Source organism: Calliopsis andreniformis, chromosome 1 (assembly GCF_051401765.1).
Source record: "Calliopsis andreniformis isolate RMS-2024a chromosome 1, iyCalAndr_principal, whole genome shotgun sequence".
NCBI lineage: Eukaryota > Metazoa > Arthropoda > Insecta > Hymenoptera > Andrenidae > Calliopsis > Calliopsis andreniformis.
Window position 1 is genome coordinate 4,256,374 of NC_135062.1, and position 22,350 is coordinate 4,278,723.

Below are 22,350 nucleotides of genomic sequence, written 5' to 3' on the forward strand. Positions count from 1 at the left end.
TAATGATTTCAATTCACAAAATTTTTCAATATTTGTGTAATATAAAAATTCGCTCTGCGTTGACTTTTTTTGTAAAATTTAAATAACTGTGTGTAATCAATTAACAATTATTTTTATTTAGTGTCCATATGTATATTGCGCTATAATATGATGTAACATATTTTTGTTGAAACTTACAAATTAGGATTATATCATAATAGGACTTTTAGTTTGCATATCAGACAATTTAAAATGAAATTATTTCTCAGAAGTTGCTAACATTATTATTACTCAATGAAGGAAATACATATGTATGAAACGTTCATAGATAAATACTTCAAAATAAAAATAAAGGAAAAAGAGGAATCAAATAAAAAAAAAGAGGAGAAAAAGCACTTAAAACAGTTTTAAACAAATTTTGCTTCAATTTTCGTAGAGAAGGAAGCATACGAAGTGGTACAAACATAGCAAAGAAAAATCTACAGTCTATTAATGCTTACAATTTATGTTTAATAGAATTTTCTCATCGGATAGAGGTGTGGGTGGAGACAAGAAAGAAATACCATCATGTACAAAACTAGCCAAATTCGAATCCTGTCAATTGGACCCTTGCATGTTAGATCCATGCAAGCCAGAACCGACAGTAGTGATCATTGGTGCAGGAATGGCTGGTCTTTCAGCGGCGCATCGATTGGTACAATGTGGTCTTCAGAATTTCACAATATTAGAGGCAACAGATAGGTATATGTTGTTATTTAGCATGAATTACATTAAACTTTGCGTTATACATGATTTCTAATTATTAAGAGGACTACAGCAGTGTAAATTAAAATTTAGATGAAATTTTCATTATAATTGCAGTAGAAACATATTCTATGTATAAATATATACTACAGGTTATCTCAAAACTGATGGTAGAAGCAGAAAACGGGTAATTCTTCGCGATAAAGCAAGTCGAAAATGTAGAATAAAATTTGTTAATATGTATTTCGTTTCCGAGAAAACTGACTTTAAATTTTAAATGAATATATGGAAGTATAGTTTTAAGCATTTGAGGGATAATCGGACAAAGTGGAATGCTTCTAAATAGCTTACAGTATAGACACTTAGTGGTCAGATCGTAAGTGTTCTAATTACCCTGTATACTCTTCAAGCACTTAAAACTATATTTTCATAGAGTGTTTCTCGGAAATATAGTGATTTCATAAAAATAGCAGGGGTTCAAGTTTTTCACGCTTCTGACAATGTGTTTTGGTAGCTAGTCAGAACCTCAGGAAGAGCTGCAGTACGATACAGGCTTTTTGGAACTTTAGAGTAACGCTGTCCAAACAAGAGTTTAGGAGCCTTGTGGGCGCTAATAAAGTAAATATGGAACAGAGAATTCATTTGGCGATTTGCACTTACAGGGGCATTGCACAGCACAGGACTTTAGTAGGTTTCACCTAAGTTACTATATTTCCGAGAGGCATTATACATGTACCTGGTCATAATTTAAACTCAATTTTCTTGAAAACTAAGTATAATATAAAATAATTTTATTCTATATTTTCGATTAACTTTTTTATGTAGAATCACCTCCTTTCCGCTTGTATCACCAGTTCTGGGACACCCTGTATACGTAAGGCATTCATTTGCTTAGTATGCAAGAACGTTTCTGACAAAGTGTCTTATGACAATCTCCCGTCGTTCCTGATAAGAAAACGTTTTTGATTCGAATATTTTTATTTAATGACATTTCTTGTGAACGTTGACCATGTGTTAGGTGTAATTTTTTCAGTGAAAAAGTATTTTGAAGAATTGGAATTAGCCCGTAAAGTTTTTGGATACTTTTGTTTATTTTTTAATATAACTTTGTTAAAATGCAAGATAGAACAAAGTTGCAAATATGTACTAGAATAATTTAGGTTTCTAGACTTCAAAACACTATTGAAAGAGAATTTTTTTGTGATGCATTATTAATAAATAAAGTAATTTCTTCGTTATTTTACCTAGTGTACCTTCTTTTTGCTTAAGAAGTAAAACAATTATTTACAATTTATTTACATATTTTTAATGGTTTATTGATATGTGAAAAGTTCATAATTTGGTTTACGAAATACGTATTTAATTTGATACTAGTCGTACATAAGCAGACTACTGTATCTTGGTGCAGTTAAATCATAATGGGCTAGAAATTGTAATATAATATATCACACATTAACATAACCTTAGTTCGTTAAAAAAGGCAATTTATATAAAGACAATTTTCTTTATATTACGAAAATGAAGCTTTTTGTAAAATGTAAAATATGACTAAAATAAAACACTATCCGTAAGTATGGAAATATACGTAAAAAATTGCAGAATTACTTCTTGCAAATAAATAAATTTTCAAAAATCATACATGTTCACTTCAATAAATCATTGAAAATTATGCATTTCATTATACATACAATATGATTGTCTTTATCTTTTATTCAAAGAAAGTCATAGGTAAAATAAAGATAAGAACTGACTTTATCTTTAGAAAGTACTTTATCGCTAAAATAATTGCTATCATTATGTTTCACACTTGTACAAAGTTTCATTAAAATAAAATTCCTTAAATATATGAAAAACAAAAATGGAGTCAGAATTATAGGATTTTATTGGAAAAAATGGTGCAATACATTTTTTAAATCCAAGAATACATAAACATACATACATTTGATACCATTTAATATTATCTCATAACGTTTTTATTTAGTTTTAAAGTCCGGCGTAATTTGATCGTGAGTCATAAAAGAATAAGTACTGTTTTAGAATTTGTTGCATAGGTAATTGTTAGTTAAAAAGTCTAATCTATCTGCAAGTATATAAATGTAAGTTCCAATTTTCTTTTCCATTCTTTTTAAAGTAAAAATATTACAAAACAGGAGTTATTACAAGAGACAGAAACTGCAAGGTCTGACATAAGCAAACTTTTGTTAATTCATGAACTAGAAACTATTACCTATGTATTATATTTCATATAATTACTATGTATTATACACATGTATAATTATGTGTGTATAGTATGTGTATAATTATTTAAGTGCCTAAGTGTATAATAATTTAAGTGCCTTTTTTTACTTTCATTTTATTCAGTGTATTCTTCAATGTCTTACAAATGTCAAATAGTATTATTTATAATTATCAAATAAGTAAATAGGTACTTATGGCTCTTCGTTTATTGCGTAGTGTCGCTTTCACTGGATTGTTTTGAAAATTTTTTACGTTAGTCTGGAATCTGAAATTGTTAACAATGCATTCTCAGGAAAAATGTTAATTACAAAACGTTTCATGGTTTCAAGACAGAAATATAACTGTCCTATCTATTGGTAACATATTGGGCGTTTTCAAGGTTAAATTGAAAATTATATTTGAAAATCCACTTCATTTTTTCAGAAAACCTGTTTTAATAAGAACGAATGCGAATGCGCAATTTCTTGTTTTACAGGAAGAAAGAAGTTTTTGTATAAAATATTTTTTTGTGAAACTTCATTTTAAAAGGATATTTAACACAATAAAGATTTTGTCAGTCACGTAAGTGACTTGCTGTAGTATTCAAGATAAAATTAATGAATATTGAGGACGTAAGAAATGGAATATACACTAAGAGAATCCAAAAAATATTAAACAAGGAATTTTATGAAAAATGACAAACGAATTTAGAAACAGATTGTTCTATTGCTTAGAACGATATGAGGAGCATTTTGAAAACATATTATGAAGATTTTCAAAAAGTTTCTTTTTTTACTCTGAGTGTCGCGAAACTGAAACAATTTGTATCTTATTAAATATTCTTTTCACATGAAGTCTATAGAAAAAAATGTTCTCTACAAAAGTAGAATAAGAACCTACGAATGAAAATATAGATTTCTATTAGAACAAAAGGAAATAGACCTTCAAATAATCCTGAAAATGTTCAAAAAGTTAACAGTAAATAAGATAGTTAAAAACCGTGAAACTTTTGTATTCAACATTTTTCTTGAAAATACGATGTCTAGAAATATTTGGATGTGAAGTTTTCAAATAAATACCCGGTATGTATGTATATGTATACAATGTGAAACGAAATTTCATTGACGACTCCTTAGATGTAACAAAACTGTGACTGATTATGAAGGTATGTAAATATTTCAAAGACCAGAAAGTGCTTTTATTTACAAACGCGTACATTACGGTGATAGAATATGTAGGTACATTTTACATACATATCACTGGTTCTAAAACGTTCTGTATATGTACATATCAGGGGTATGCGGGTCCCGAAATGACGGGTACTCGGGTCAAGTCAGGTCAGGCACAGGCCCCGAAAGCTCGTAAAGTTCGGGTACCCGTGAAGTCGGCTCGGGTGGTATTGTACAGTTAGAAACTTTTTAACGACAATAAATGTGATATTTCTTAATGATCTTTCAACTGCGTTTTCCACATAAATGTTCAAATTCGCGCAGATCGGTTTGTTGGACCCGATAGAGGAAAGCATTGCGCACTCTGTCGCGGAATTTGCTAACGAAAGGTCTAAAGACGAGACAGAAACTACGTTTTTGCATATAATTAGTTAATATGTAACATTAACAAACACTTTTTTTATTTAAATTTGTTTTATAGGACCATCAACGTCTAAATTAATGAAATTTCTTAATGAAACACTAGGTACTGTGGCAGAACAAGAACAATTATCTTTTACTTTCCGTTTGGATAAAGAAATACATATTTATTTCTCCGAAAGGCCCCGTTCTTGACAAACTGATATTATAGATTCATAGAAATCAAACTGTAAAGGATTTCCAATGCTGGCAGCAATAGCAAGGTAGTACCTCGCTATTCCTGCGACCGAAGCAAGCAACGAAAGATTATTTTCTGACGTTGGCAATATTGTCACAGCTCCAAGATCTAAATTATTAACTGAAAAAGTGGAATAATTGTGTTTTCTACATTCCAATTTGAAAATAAAATAACATTCACATTTTCTATCATGAGCTGTTTCATGCCCCTTATTTTATATTCCATTATAATAGATATAGAATACAATGACGTAATGACGTAAGTAGGAGTAATTTATGCAAAAACGTAGTTTCGGTTTCGTCTTTAGATCTCCTTTCGCTAGCAAATTGAGCGACAAAGTGCGCAATGCTTTCCTCTATCGAGTCCGACAAACTTCCTTGGTTTTTATCTCGTTACCAGAGCTTTCTTTATAAACTCATCTGAGACAGTTTGGCGGTCCTTAAGGAAATGAGTAAACTCATTTACGAAATTGATGCCATGAGTTGCTTCAAACCAACAAGTACTTGTTAAAACTCGTTCACAATATGGAGAACTTAGTTGAAAAATCATTAAGAAACATCAGATTTATTGTCGTTGAAAAGTTTTTAACTGTACGATACCGCCCGAGCCGCCCTTATTAGATTCGGATATGTAAGGAAAAATGAAAAGAAAAACTCGGAATCGTGTTAGCTAAAAATAAACTATATATTTTACAAAAGACAACGCAATACAAGACACTATGTATATTGTTCGACTGTCGTTTAAAGACTGAATATTATCGTCTCTCGAGAATCGGCCGATGTCTCTCAGGACCCTTATACCTCGGGACCCGATGCCTCGGGACATTTATTTCTATGCTGTTTCACGGCATTTATGTTCAGTTATACGCAGAGGAAAATTTAAAGAGTGATTTTATACAACAAAACGAGATGAAAATGAAGAACAGTGAAATTGTGATTGAATTTTCGTATGTTAATTATAAGCGTAAAGAAATGGTAAAATTCACCTTAACTTAGCAAGTCGAAAGTCGTTATAAAACGTTATTGTAAGGTATTATAAATGTAGATATAGCTATATAAAGCAGGAAATCTTAATATAGAGAGCTCGTGCGACAATTAATTGAGCGAGGTACAATTGTTGATGAGATGTTCTACGTTGGCACGACAATTACGGAGTCAGCGAACTCCTGATAACAATAATCAAACTTTACTAAGGCCGACTTTTCATAAGTATCCTTAGACATTCTACACCTAGTCAAAGTCCAAGAAAATCCGACCCTACCAACAAATTCTTTACATTCATAGCAGAGGTTGGGTTATGGAGACTAGTGAATATCACACCTCTATGAGAAGAGTGTCCTTTTATATCAGTAGCTCTTATGGTTATTGCTTTCTGTAATTCTCCAAGAATACAGCATTTTTACTTGTAGAAGCACTGTGCAAAGAGAAATTAAAATTACGGAATAAAACAGCTTGCGTTTCAGGAGTTAAACAATTCATGTACATTTTGCAATTATTGAAAAATTAAGACAAATTTTTATAAAGGCAGTCATAGTAGGTTAAAAATGAAGGTCCACATGACGTACAGAGAATTCAGAGAACTCAACATTGAAGCGTTATACATTTATAGTTAACAAACGAAAATTTAAATACAATTTGGATCTTTTTTATTTTCATATTATTTTAACTCATAGCCAATAACCTCTTAAACTTTAACTTACTTACAACTTTCTCCTCTCACAATTATATTATGCATGCTTAATAAAGAATTCAACGACGCATTGATAACGAATCTCCTTTGCAGACCAGGAGGTCGAATTCATTCATGTTGGTTGGGCGATGTGGTAGCGGAAATGGGAGCTACTTGGATCGAGGGAGGATGTGTAGCGAATCCCGTGTTCACATTGGCCGCTCAAGAAGGTCTTCTGAAGCCACCTATCTTCAGGCCTGATCCAAGTCGCGGGCTTTTTTGCACGAGCGATGGCCGAGCTATTGATCTTCCTGTCAGCATCACGGCTTATCACACCTTTCGGCAAATCGAGCAACAGGCGGCAACCCTTTTCTCCCTAGGTTGTGGCCGCACCCACGGTACGTTGTTGAACTTCATGGGCGTCAGAATTCAACAGGAGCTCCAAAATTTTCCGGAGGAGCAACGGTACAGTTGCCCAGGTCAACTGCAAATTTTATCAGCGGTGATGTAAAAGTAGTTGCTAAATTTTAGGTGTCCAGTTTTTTATGAAATACTCTGATTAATATAATATTTTTATAAGCTGATATATTCAGTATAAAGAATGAATATTTATGTAGTTGGTAGCAAAATATAAATTTTCATATTATATTTATGAGAAATACAACAATGTCTTGAACGTTTGCTTAATGCAAACTGTTTGGAATTTTCAGATTCATCTTTCCAATTGAAAATCGTAAAAAATGGCTACCTTCTTTTTCAGTGTCGATATCTGTTTACAGTTCTTATTAGGCACAAGCCTAAGTCTGTGTGTTTTAAGATCTCTTTATCAATGTCATGTTATGTATATCCATTCTCCGTCTGCATACGTGATTTGATTTTTCTATTACGAAATGCCATAAACTGCTGTTTCTTTTACACAAAGTCAGTAAAACTAGATGCAACGGTCTAGTAAAACTGGACATGCGGCACTATTGGATCTCAAACTATGTTTAATTTAACTCCGTGTTCAAACATAATTCAATGCAATTTTCACTATACGCGTCACTAAACGAAATTAATGAATTTTTACTTTATTATTTTCGTATCGATTTGAGAACATTTTGTGTAGATAGCCATTTCAAGGAATTTCAGCTCTTTCCTGCTAATTCTATCTTTAATATAAGCATGAAGTATATCAGAATAATAAACGTAAAGTATATAAAGTAATAAAAGAATAACGTCTGTTATTTTTGAATGTATACAGTCTATATGATAGCGCTATTGTTATTTTTAAATTTGCTAACTGTATGGTTATTTTATTAAATCCTGAAAGAAGTGTAGCTATTCTTTCATTTTTAATAGCTGGTATCTTGTGATCAGCGTAAACTATTTCAAAAACCCAATATGACGTGTCGAAAAATTATTTTGAACACCATCCTTATTCGAAACAGTTTAAATGTTTGCAATTTCCTTAATGTATTAGTAATATTCATATAAAGATTTAATGAAAAATATAAATATTCATATTTTTTGTATGTCGACAATTGTATGTGGACCCAAGATTTAGAGCTCCATCTGAAATAAAAGGAATCAATTTTTAAACCTTGTTAGAACTTATCGTCGATTTCGATTTGTAAACTACAGCCCGATTTTCTAGAGTTGAATCCTGGTGACCGGGTCCTCTAACTTGCAATGTTGTCGTTTCTCTAATTCATGAACGGTGCTTCTCCCACACAACGCACGCCCTACTTATTGGGCCTTAATCAATTATCTACGAATATTTAGTCGCGAGTCTTCACAAGTCCCTGCTTATTCCCTATCTTTGTCCGGTGTCTGTCGTTTTTCCTTCTCAGTAGGGCTACCTAGCGCTATATTAATGGTGGTTGACAAGGATGTCAAATCCTATTGGCAATTTAGAGAGGCTCGTATCGTACAGAAAAAATTGGGGACAACTCGTTTTTATTGAATTCAAACTCAAAACAGGTTAAACAATGTTTTAAACTACTTCGTAACTTCTTGCAGGCTGGTGTAATGTTAAATCGGTATCAGAATCCGTTTATCTTAGATTGATAAACGAATATAAAAAACGTAATCGATTTAGCATGGGGTCTTTCAGATGAAGGAATCTGCTTTGTCAGGTCATTGAGAAAGACACACTAGCTCCTAAGGATAAAAAAAGAGATTCGATTAGTTACACAATCTGACAACGTTGCTTGAAATACATACCTAGCGTTGGGTCCCTGTCGGGTCATGTGCCAGTTACTTGGCAAGCCCAGGGCTCAACTCTAGAAAGTGGCACTGTAGCTTCAAGACATTATTGTATTTAATCATGCATTATAAACGTTCAGAATTATATTTTCGTTACTATTTCTACAACGTATTTATTCGTTGAAGTCATCAGTTTGAAATCAGGCTAAACTAATATTTACGTCTGAGAAAATGTCTGCAATAAATTTCAGTGTGAGTAATAAACTTGATTTTGTTTCTATTTCATTAAAGGAATTAATAATTGAGATAGAGTAAGAGAAACAAAAATGGTATTATTTTCTAAAAATATAGTACAAAATAAAAGGGATAAAATAAAAAAACAAAATAAAAAATATAGTACAAAATAAAAATATAGTACAAAATAAAATAAGAATGTTACCTAATTATTGAGATCGTGTGTACTAATTGCCAGTTATTTTTATAACCTACTTTTTCTGTAGTGTTTATTAATTTTTATTCTATTTTCTATTATAGTATAGGTAGTAGAAATAATTATGATAAAAGCGTCATACTTTATATTCGGATTATTTATCGAGAGTTGGAATGAATTATACAAACAGTTTTTCACAGCTAATACGCCATTTGTTGATGCAGAAATAATAAGAATTTACTTATTTAACAATTCCATTTATTATAGTTACTATACTACTACACAATATACTGTGCTACTCAAAGTAACTAGAGAATAAAATTCCTAAGTAACAGCTAAGTCAATGTTTGTCAGTGCTAAGCATTTTATCGCTGCTAATAATATAATTGGAAGACAAAAAGTAGTTTGAGTAGTGTATCTTTCTCCCTGTTTAATAAGTAATTACAATACTTGTCAAAAAATCAAAACACGTAGAAGAGTGCTACAAATTTTTAAACAATTTCTCGTTGTTACGTATCAATGTAAATGATCAACTATCGAGTTTCATAGACTGACTGACGTGTTTGGTCATACTTCCGAGTGTACCGATTTTTTTGGCGAGTAGAGTATCTAAACGGAAAAATATCTGGCAGTTTGATCGTACATGAGATCTACTACTTACATCACTGCATTTTTAATGATACAACATGGCAAACTGTCTTCTTTCGATAGCGTTGGCGATTTTGTGTCTTCAGATATGACGCGGCCAGGGTGATGTATGGAATGACAAATTGCGTGCGATGTCGTTGCGGTGATGATCTGTCGCTAGTCTCAGCAGATCAGTTTGGAAGTTATATTGAGATTCCTGGAGGTAACGTAAGAGTGCCCCTTGGATATGTTGGAGTCCTTGCTCCCTTACTAAGGGATCTGCCAAGTTGTTCTCTCAAGTTAGTTGAAAAGTTACTATAACACTTCCAGTATACAACAGTAATCATAATGTATAGTATTAATAATAGAGGCAAACTTCTTTGCATACGGGTAATGAATAGGGAAAACTTGAAAAGATTTAATAATACGCTGCAGTATTGAAGAAGGAAAAAATTAGAATTCATTATTTAATTTATATTGCGTCGACATAGGGCAGTGCCGTTTCTAAGAAAGTCAATTTGTTACGGATTGTACAGAGTGATCCTTTCAACAGTGGATTCAAAGACAATCCCGACGTATAGCCATCGCAACGATAACTTCGCGCCTGCATACGTAATTTGTTGACAAGTCTTCATCGGTATACAAGTGGCCGAGTTCGTCCTTCTGGAAATAGCTCTATGCGTACATGTATAATATGTGAACTGAAAATGAAAGTTTGTTCCTAACTACTGTAACAACCAACATAACCGATTTAACATAGTGTCATCTTTCGATGACATAACATTCTAAAAATGACACACAGCATTAATTACCTTTAATAATATTAATAATAATATAGTACAACGTGGACTTGGAGTTGACGTATATCTTAACATAAAATCCCATCGTAACTTTAATAAACTATTTAACGTATTCGGGACGGGATGTATCACCAGTCGTAAATTCGTATATGCCCCAAGGGACGGACTGTGCCATCGATGGTACATACACAATTGTCGAAAAACAAAATCGCCCCACACCGAAAAAAGTAAATTCAGGCCCAGTTCTGAACGTGTTACATAATAAAGCGCCAACGATACGCTCCATACGTGCACATAGAGGGCAGGACTCTTCTAGGCATGAATGCGTATATCGGTAGGATCTCAAGCAGGCAGCGTTTAGAGCGATCTTCTTTGCACACGCGCAGGACATGCTGCTGCATGTATGTATAATGGTGTGTCTACTTTATTCGGCTATTTACAAGTAGAGCCGCTCGCAAGCCTGTCTGGGCCAGCTCTAGAGCGCGTATCTTCCTCTCACGTAAAATGACGAGGAAGAAAATGAAAGAAAACCAATAATGTGACGAATCGAGGGATTGTCCTAGCATCGCCTTCCTCATTTCGTATTCTGGGTCTATTCGCATATTTCATAAGTGCCTGTGACTCCGAGTTAAAAGCACGAACGGGACTTGTGAGCAGGACGGTAGTATCTCAGCCGACGGGCGGTTTAGACCACTAAAAGTTAACTTTTTAAACACAAACATATTTACTTTTTATACTCCTCTTACCCCTCTACCTCTCCGCCGACATTTTCTGAGCTTCTATTACTACAAGTATGACCCTTCTCTCAAAGCAGTGATGATTTTCAATTAATTATGGAACGCAAATCAATTTTGCTAAGTGTAAAAGGATTGCATGTATGAACGGTTTAACTACTTAATGTAAGGACATTGTTTTACAGTCACACCTAATTCTGGGAAGAGTTTAATTGGCTGAAGTGAGTTCAAGAAGTGGGTTGCTGTGCCGCCTCCTAACAGCAATAGATATTGCAGGATAAGTCGGAACGAAGTTCTCGAAGCATAGTATCGTTTGTCGTATCGCCAAGTAAATAAACACGATTTTTTTGAATTACCAATACCATGAAAGTACAGAAAATATCTGTGAAAAACCCACCAAGTGATGAGTGACAAAGGCGGGGCCACCTGTAGTCAGAGTATCTCCAGAGAATCTTCATACTTGTAAGTATCATGAATAGCACGAATGGGCATTTGAAGCCCATTCGTGGTGCTCGTGGTCTTCGATTCTATACTTGCTTATGGGAAGACAAGTGTTCAAAAGCGGGCTCAGGCAGGTTTGCGAGCGGTTCTGTTCGTGAGCAGACGAATAATCATAAACGCACCATAAGACTATGTGGATATACTTCCAATGAGAGACCAATGAAGTCAACATCAGAGTATAGGTATATATCTCTGTCTCTTTTCGTCACGTTTCTGACGCATGCACATTATGCTCCAAGGAACATGAAAGAGATGTAGCTATTACATTCCATACATCGCTCTTCTTCCATTTTGGCTGAAACAAGCACTTCCAGTGACCTAAACAGTCTTATACATATGTGTGCTGATGACTGGATGATGACATGACAGGAGTATTACGAGACAAGACTATCTAGATGCCTGCGCAAGCGTTCCCACACGCATGCGTCAGACGTTTGGGACTTATCAGGAGCAAATATCCTGTGGCAACTCCTAGGCGCGCATGCGCAACACAACACTGCTCCTCTAACGAAGAGGATCACTAGGTCCGATGGAAGAAGGCAATTTTCCAGTATAAGTACAGCGTCCCTAGCGGCAGCAAAGCAGTTCAGAATTTGACGACAATCCAGATCAAGAAAAACTCCACTTCCTAACCAATCTTACTGGTCCTAACCTTGACGAAGTAGCTTTAACCACATCCTTGTTTCCTCCATATCAAGATATCTTTAGCTAACTCCTTAGTTACGTGCCGAAGCAGCTTTAATCAGCTTCTTGATCAATCCTAAATCCGATACTAAATAAATACAAACATAAAAATAAATTTAAATTGTAAATAGGGATAGTTACCTACCAAGTCTAGTTTAGTGCAGTGGCAATTGAACTATAGATCTTTATATTACCCAAGAAGTCTGTATTGATTGTAGGATTAGATTTAATTGCGTATAGAATAAGTACTAGTACTAATTGTATTCCATTCACTTTAATAAATAATAATATACTTATATGTACATAAGAGACATCGTAGTCTTTAAAATTTAATTCTTAATCGCGCACAATACAAATCTCACTCCTTGTTCACGAGTAAATCGCTTTATCTGTGAATATTCTGTGTACGACGAGCTAGATCGTTGCACTGCACAGGTGGTGTTATCGTCACGGTGTTTCGGTATACAGGGTATAATAAATATAGCCGTCGATGTATTAAGGGGTGGTAAGAGATTTAAATTGAATTACTAAGTGTCCTATAATGTAGTGTCCGATCTGCTTTCATTTTTCAGTAATAATGCCTTAACCTTTAAGCTAACACCATGTTCTGAAACAAAGAGTAGCTCGTGCATATCAGTGAAACAAATACATTGAAAGAAACCATTGGCCTAAAGAATTCGGTCGCTTGAAAAGGTTGTGCTGGTTCGGGAGACTCTTAACAAAGTCTAAGCGCTTATAAACAAGTCCTTCAATGGGACTTCTATTGTAATCGGTCTTTACGCTGTTGATCACTTGGTCATACTTCAACAGCTAACTGCCGGTAGGTTTTTGATCTTCACTTCATCTGTGTGCGTTACCTACGCTCTTTTTCACGAGCATTTCCGATGTCTAAAGTTTTACAGAAGTTAAACTATGAGAGATACACTAAAAATGTATTGAGACTTCTTTGCTCCATTTCTGTACTTCAATGTATTTGTGAAATTACAAAATCTCCTCATTGTTAGTTTAGCATATAGACATTAATTTGAAAATATTGATATTGCGAAATGAAGGCAGATTGGACACTACGTCATACGACATTTTGTGCTCCAATTTGAATCTGCTACCACCCCTTAAAATATCGATGGCTATACTTGTTACATCCTGTACAAGTTTAAGTCTACTGGCGAGAGAATCACTCTGTACATTATATCTTCTGGAAGAACTCGGTCTAGCTAGAAAGGGACTCAATTTTCACTTGAACTATTTCCTACATCAGCTAGATCATCCATAACGGCAATTAACATATCGTAATAGTTCACACGCAACGCGAAGGACTTTAATTATTTATGGGTAAATTTTCAAAACGAAGACCTTACGTGTAATATCTTGCAGGCTGCAGATTTTATTTACGTTATGAAATATATTAAGCTTGTAAACGTTGTGTAATCGAGAAACCGACGCATTTTTCTATTGGAAGTCTCTAAGGTTCACTTCATGGGTAATACATTTGATCAATTATTAACACGTTATACTAACATATACATATCTGATAGTCTTAAAATCAAAGTAGTTCTAAGTTTTTTAATTTCTAGTTCGCATAACATAACAATTTTTACAAACGTAATTACCATTATATGGTTGCTATCTTGAATCCTGTTATAAAATCTTAATTTGCAGAACGCTTAAACTTTTTCGTTTCTTACATATTTTTTACCGATAAAATCAATTGCATTCTTAACTGTAATAAGAAATTTTAATTGATTATTTTGGTATCAACATGTTATATTTAGAATAAATGTATGTGTAAAGTGCATTTCAAGATGCAATAATTATTTTTCAGCGTGACTATATACCTTAAAGTTACGTGTGACAAATATCCGTGTTAATAATTTGTGAACAAAAGGCACTAAATGGAGAATGTATGTTACTTGTTGAATTAGGTATTGCAAACCAGTTAGTTGTATAAGATGGGGAGCCATAAGCGATTCTTGCCCTCGAGCAGTAGTGAAATGCTGTGACGGTGAAGAATTTCCCGCTGATTATGTTGTTATCACCGTGTCCCTAGGAGTTCTGAAACATCAGCACGACAAGCTTTTCTGTCCAGCATTGCCAGCAGAGAAAGTTGAAGCTATTTGTAAATTGGGATACGGATACGTTAATAAAATATTTTTGGAATACGCCAGACCGTTCTGGGTTTGGAAAGAAGGTGGTATTAAACTGGCTTGGTCGGCTGATGAACTTGCTGACAGATGTGATTGGGTAAAAGGTTAGATCATATTCTTCAATATTATTAGATTAATTTTTGTATTCGATAAAAGTACAATTGTGTTTTTCTTAAGCGACTAATTTTAAAAATTGAATTTATTATAGATACGACAAATTGCTTATACATACTATTATTAAGCTATTTTATAAACAACTTACAGCTTTATTATTGGTATTTAAACATGAACAATGGCACTAAATTCAATACATACTACAGTCTGTTCATTCTACGCCATTTTCTTTCTCTATAATTTGCATCTTCAGCTTTCTTACAAGAGAGACTCACATACTGTTTCGCCAATTTTTTGATCAGATATTCTTGAGCTGTAAACAGATCATTCGAAATAATCTCACAAAGTAACAAGACGCATATTTCTCACGTTTTCGAGAAATGAATTATTAAAAATACAGAATATTTTAGGACAGATTTTTAAAAAAATCGATCAGAACACTCGCGCAGTACTAGAATTGTATTTTTTAAATCATTTATTTCTCGAAAACGGGAGAGATTTCCGTCTTGCTATTTTGTGAGATTATTCTGGATAATCCTTTTTATAGCTCAACAAAATCTGATAAAAAAACTCGCTAAACAGTTTCAGGGTTTTCACGATAGTTAGACAGAACAATAGGAAATAATGGTTGAAGCGTAAAAAAAGAATTTAATTACCTTTTATAAACTGGGATAGTACCTACTTGTGTGTTCTTGTATAATTTTAAGATTGAATCTTGTTAAAGTAATGGTTCAACTAATGGTTCTTTTTATATAATAATGGTTACTATATAGTAACATAAACCAGAATACTATTACTATATATCAGCTTTTTTAATTAATCTGGGCGTATCAATTTTGTGTTAGAAACACAAAATAGTTTATCACGAAGTAATCAGTATCACAAACTTGTCCAAAACCCTACATTTGGTATTAGAAATACCATTTTATATAGCAAAAGTATTGTCTCCTAGGAATATCTAATATAGAAGAACTGTCGACGTCTCAGCATGTTTTGTGTGCGTGGATTTGTGGTCGTGAGGCGGCTGATATGGAATTGTGTTCCGACGAAGAGGTCGTAGAGTCAATTACAAGAGTTCTTCGACAATTCACCGGTGATCCTACACTTCCCTATCCAGCTAATCTTCTCAGAAGCAAATGGTCTATGGATCAATACTTTGCTGGTGCATATAGCTATATGGGAATGGATAGTACTGTTGGTCACCAGTGTGATCTAGCTAGTCCTTTGCCAGGTAAACATGCATGTAACGTAACTTAGTTTTTGTATAGGCTATGATGTCTAATACAGTTTTTGAAGATCTACGTTAATGTCAATATTTCGGATCATATTTCCTACTTAGAGTAGTTAAAATATCATTTTTCAAGTATACTGAAAAAATAGGTTAAAAGAAAACATGTGAAAAGAAAATGAAAACGCGATATGACCGCTATAAAGAATTTATTTTCTCATTAAATATGAGTTCATTATTATATGACCTAATACAGTAAATATTATACAATTGTGTAAAAGGTTCCATTTAATTCTATCACTTACGCTATGGGTTCTCATTTCTAATGTGTGAACAAATATATTTTATGAAGTGATACAATTCTTCTCGAATGTTCTACCTTCTTCCTTAATTCTGTACTTGGGAGTGTGTTAAATAAGACTATACTATGCTAATACAGTTCGCATTCCGAGTGCAAAGGATTAACTATTTTTCGATACTTTTTCCTTCTGATGAAATCGTCTTTGATTAGGTACATGTGAGCCGATACCACCAATTCTTCTATTTGCTGGAGAAGCCACGATACCTGGACACTATAGCACAGTTCATGGTGCACGATTGAGTGGCATTCGGGAAGCCGAAAGAATAATTCAGCTAACTAAACGCTTTGGTGGACCACCAAAGAAGGAACCCATCAAGACGTAATTGGTCTAATGGTTTTGTAGTAACATGAAAAATTAGTTGGCGTCGTAGAAAATGTATATACTTTAGATCTTCTGTCCGAGAACATCGCTAATTGTCTTTGACAAACACTTGTAAGTTTTTATTGTGTCCTAAATCGAATGAAATTTTGTTGGTGAAGTTTGGTCCAATAGAAATATTAATGTATCGTGTAAGGTATTTGAGTCATTTTATTCAATTGAACTCATTTGATAATAATGTTTTTGATATTCATTTATACCGGGCGTAAACAATTTCAATAAAAAATGTAATCTTTAATATAGTGTTTCAATTATTTTTAATTTCTCCCCTTGAATATTGAAGTTCTAATTTCATTCTTACTGTAATTTTGAATGTTCTTAATTCATGCTGATATTAAGAATAAAATTATACTATTACGGGTTATAGTAATGATTACAATCTTATTTTATGTATCGCTCACTTATTGCAATAATTATATTGTTGTGGGTACACGTAGACAGCCATAGCCGACTGGTATTCGCAAAAAGAAAACGGACAAAGGTTGCAAACAATCGATCGTACTGACAGCTATCATGCTGTTGTAATAAACGCGAATGTTGTCTACTCGCTTACTTATTCGACGGAACGAGGATGGGCATTTTGACAGTTTCATCTGCCACCCAGTTGGTAGAATATTCTGGCTTAGTTTCAGCCATCGAGGCCCGTTTTGGAGCTAAAAATTTAGCTAACCTAAATTATGTATCGTTCCAAAATTGTTAGCAGCGGAGCGGAGAGTCGACTTTGTCGTTGACGACCGATGTCGAGAGGCTGGCCAGGGCCGTGTTTGTTGATTGCTCGGAGGAAGTGCGGAACAAACTGGCCACCTTCCAGTTCATCTGTGCACTGGGTAGCGGCGAAATGAGGAAGACATTGCGCCTTGTCGGCTCCGCCACTTTGGAGTCTGGGGTGACCAGGATCTTAGAAGGTGGAGGCTGTGAAAGCGAAGACGCTATCGTGCGTCTTAGTAAGGGTGATTGCGACAGATTTCCATGAACATTAACTTAAGAAATATCCGCTTCCTGAGGAGACTACCGCCTATGCAGAGTGCCAAGGTGTGCTGGAGCTACGAGGAGACCGGGCATTTCAGCAGGGATTGTCTCAACATCTCCAGTAGAAAGAAAATTCGCTGAAGACAACCAACGGAGGATCGTTGAACCTCGGCTCTATATCCCCAGCAACGTGGGATCAAGATCTGTTTATTCGATACATGAAGAGAATCCAGGAGATGTGTCAAGCATCACAAAACGTAGCATATACGAGCGAATAGCAATCCAATGCAAAGTCATTCCGGATATGGGTTCATCAGTAAATTTTGCTGAACAAAAAATTTGTGTTTATTGGGGCAGGTTCAGAAAGTTCCGTTAAAGATTTGCTCCAGGATGGGAGAAAAGGTGCACGTTTTCGAGAACTAAATCCTGAAGTTACGAGACCAGGGTATTGAAAGCGAAGAAGAGTTCTACGTTGTCAAGATACTCGAGCCACGCATTCTGGGAATAGCTTTTCTACGGAGACACCACTGCTAGATCGATCTATTATGAAATTTGATACTTGTGTCCAGAAACCTTACGGTACTGCTGAGAAGAAGAAGAAAGGAAGAAAAGTAGCGAGGAAGAAAAAGACCGGAGAAATAGAAACAAGTAGTACCAAAGCATCTGGTAGGTCTGTTCGAGCGATGTTCCGCAGAATTTACGGAAATTCAAAAACAATAGTTTGCGCAAGTTGCTGATCAATTATTAGGATGTATTCGTCATCAACTCGAACGAAGTGGGCAGGTGCGGGAAAGTCAAACAAATTCTCCGATCAAACAAGTGTCGAAAAGATTGTCCTTCAATCATCAGAAAGAAGTGGACTAATTACTGAGGAAGATGGAGTCGTAAAATCCATGGTCGTCCCTGAAAATCTTCCTGAAGAAGAAGGACGGCTTCATATGATTTTGCGTGGACTACCGTCGATCGAACGATATTACCAAGAAAGGTAGCTATCCCCTGCCCCAAATACAGAGCATTCTAGATGCCTTAGTTAATTCAACTGGGTTCTCCGCGCTGGATTTATAGAGCAGCTACTGGCAGATCCTAGTAAATGAGAAAGGTCGCAAGAAGATAGCCTTTTGTGTTGGCACTGGGCTATTGCAACTCATAGTCATACCCTTCGGACTCTGTAATGCACCAGCAGCCCTCGAACGACTGATGGAAAACGTGTTGCACGAATTGAATTAAAAAATCTGTCTGGTGTATCTCAACGACGACGTCATCATTCACAGAAGGAATTTTGGAGGAAAGAACGCAAAATTATCAAACAGGTGCCTCTTTTTCAGCGGGGTAGTCAGGGAGCTGAGACATGTTATGTCTGAAATGGGACTGAAGATGAATCCTGAGAGAAACAGAGTAATTCAGGATATGGCCATCTCGAAAGATGTCTCGAAACTAAGAAGCTTTCTGGGTCTTTATACCCACTACAGGAAATTCGTGAAGTACTTCTCCCACATTGCGAAGTTTCTGTATTGCCTTATGGAAGAGAAGCAGTGCTACAAATGGACAGAAGAAACAAGAAATCCTCAAGGATTTAGAGAAGCGACTGATAGTCTTCTATTCTGGCATATTCTATATCTGATGCAGAGTTCATTCTGCATGCAGGTGGACAGGAAAAGGTCATTACCTACTTCTCCAAGGTGCTGGGAAAAGTGGAGCACAATTACTGCGTCACTAAAAGAGAGATGCTCGCAATAGAACAGGCAGTAGTACATTGCCACCACTACCCGTACGGGCAAAAATTTCAACTGAGGACGAATCATGTAGCATTACAGTGGCTGATGTCCTTCAATAACTCCCAAAAGACAAATAGCTCAGTGGATCGAACGGCTGCAGGAGTACGACATCGAAGTTCGTCATCGAGATAGGAAAACGCACGGAAATGCCGATGCGAGGCTGCAACAACGAAACCTGTAGAATTCGATGCGAGGCTACAACAACCGTAGCAATCTGTGGAAGCAAACGCAGTTCGAAGGTGAAGACATCGAGAACATCCTCCGTTTGAAGCTGGAAGGTACCAAACTCAACGCAAACAAAGTCGCAAAATTTTTGCCCCAGACGAAATAGTGTTGGATGATGTGAGATTTTCAGAAGGACACAAAAAGGCTACTTTTCCGCAGGTGGGAATCCGCAGATGGAGCAACATTTACTTAATTGTTGTCGGTGACTCGGAAGAAAGTACCGGAGGTCTTGCAAGAATACCATAGATTTCCAATAGCTGGACACTTCAGTGTCAACGAGACCCTCTCCAAAGCACGGCAGCAGTTTTACTGGGCGATATATCGAGTCAATGTGGAAAAGGAGTATCGGCGTTGCGAAATTTATGCGGTGAAGAAGGATCCACGTCAAAAACGTCCGTTCAAGACAATAGAATTTGATTCGTAGGTCCATTCTCGACGTCGGATTTCGGGAACAAATGCCTGGTAGTAGTGGCCGATTACTTCACGAAATGGATAAAAGCGACTTCGGTGTCGAACCAGCAAGTCGTCAAATTACCAAGATCCTCCTAGTAAATGTAGTCAATCGACATGGAGGCATACATGGAGGCAACTCAGACCAAGGAAAAAGTTTTAAATCGGCTGTGTTTTGGGAGTTGATGCAATTACTAGGTATCCGAATTACCAGGACCACGCCGCTAGATCCACAGTCCAAAAACAACAAACGTTTAATACAAAATTATTTAGAGAATGTTGCTTCATCAAATACTAGTACATCACGGAAAAGTCTAAAATTGGTAAAAAATAATAATCTGGATATACCCTTTACCAATGGTTTCGACAATGCAGAGTCAAAGAAATATCTATATCAGGGCCATTTATATGTGAGAAAGCTCTAGAGCTTAATGAGAAATTTTTCAAAACATTCTAGACGAAACTATGAGTCAAAAAGAGGACCACAAGTGCATTGACAACGAGGATGACGAAGCATACCTACTCATTCCGAAGCATTCGAAGTTCTCGAGAAAGGGCTCAGATGGTTTGGAGTACAAACGGAATGCAACTTTAAAGAATTACTAACGTTAAGAAACATATGTGACTTAGCAGCCAAAAGAATATGGGATCCTTTAGAGTTTATGTAAGGTTTTTCTTCTTGGTTATACCAAGAAGTATAACCAAGTGTATTGTTTGTATCGTAGCATAAAAATACAGATCAATAATAAAATGTATATCAAACTTAGTACCGAAAGAGCTATTGTTCTATTATCCGAAAATTCTATTATCAGAACACATTTGTCTCCCTATTAGTTCCGATAATCGAGGTTCTACTGTAATCTACTGCATACGACCTTTCCCAAGGAGCAAGCACAAAGTTGGGCATGTGAACCGCCTGGCAAAATACGAAGGACAGGATAGTTCATTCTCGTAGCGGAAGTAAAACTTGAAAGGGAAAAAAATCAAAGAAAAAAAGAAGATCATAAGAGATATCAAGAGGAAAGAAGAAAGCTAAGGGAAGCTGGAGTGTTAAAGATATCAAATAATGTAAGAAATAGTAAATTACATGTAACGTATAATTTATTATTGCATTTACATTGATATAACAACGGAGAGACTTTGACAGACAGTAATAACAGGCGCTTACAATATTATATTTATAATTATATATGAACATACATACACATGGATTGCAAGATATGATAATTCGTGTTTAACAAAATATTCAAATAAATTTTTATACGCACTTCGATTCAGCAGGTACATACATATAGCTATATTTCCTTCTTATTACTTTTCATTGGTCCCGATCAACAGCAATTCGTGTTATTTTACCGAGGAAACGTTCCTTTTTCGTGATAATAAATAATATATGACATGGTGATGTGTAGTCAAGTTTTAGTGTGTATTGGAATCTTTCAGTAGACTTCTTATGTTATCTCAAATTTTTTTATGCTTTCAATACATACAATATGCATATCGTTCTCAATTATATAAACCAATTAGTCTATCAGAGTGCATGAGAAAAGTAATTTTTATTTTAAATTTGAGTAAGAAGGTTTAGTCGCATCCAAGACTAAATCGTGCAAAGTAATTCTAAATCTATATTTATTGTCACAGTTGCAGTACTACCTTACGTTGATGATGTCATAGGCATACTCGGAGGTCTATGGGTTGTTTTAAACAACATTATACTTCGCCATTAAACTTTTAACATTAGAAAACATTTTTTGTACTAACACTAGTAAATGATTTTTAATTAGCAACTCCAACTTTTAAAATACAAATTTTTTCACTAAATACTAAATGTAACAAGTGTAAGTAAATAACTGTTTTAACTTATTTCTGAAATAAACAATAACTTTTTACAATTTTATATGATAAAATAAGCCGAAAGTTGTGAACGATGATATGTTTTACAGTTACTAACGTTTAGAAATTCAGATGAGAAATGTTTGATATATAAGCAAGTGAGTACGTATAGTCAAAAAATAACTGGTATATAATTCATGATTGAGTCTGATATATTATTTCCTTCCATGTTTGTGATTGCTTTGACTATGCATTTGCGTAGAATGTAAAAGTCAAGTAAAATTCAATATGTATAACATGAAAGAACAACTTTCATAAATTTAAAAAAATGGCAATGTAGATTATAATAAATATTTTTAGATTATAAAATTTTGTTTGTAAATATCCTGCTATGTCTACAGAAAACCAAATGTCATTTTTTATAAATTTTCACGATATAATTTTAAATATTCATGTTTTTCATGATTTGTGAAG

General features: G+C 34.8%; 1 protein-coding gene across 1 annotated transcript; it reads left to right on the top strand.

The window, feature by feature from the left end:
* Positions 1–394: 394 nt before the first annotated feature.
* LOC143182685 (spermine oxidase) lies at positions 395–16,568 on the top strand. Its single transcript, XM_076383878.1, has 6 exons — positions 395–720; positions 6,550–6,900; positions 9,787–9,978; positions 14,321–14,646; positions 15,609–15,887; positions 16,396–16,568. The coding sequence occupies exons 1-6, from the start codon at positions 485–487 to the stop codon at positions 16,566–16,568; spliced, it is 1,557 nt and encodes a 518-aa protein (XP_076239993.1). The 5' UTR covers positions 395–484.
* Positions 16,569–22,350: the final 5,782 nt, after the last annotated feature.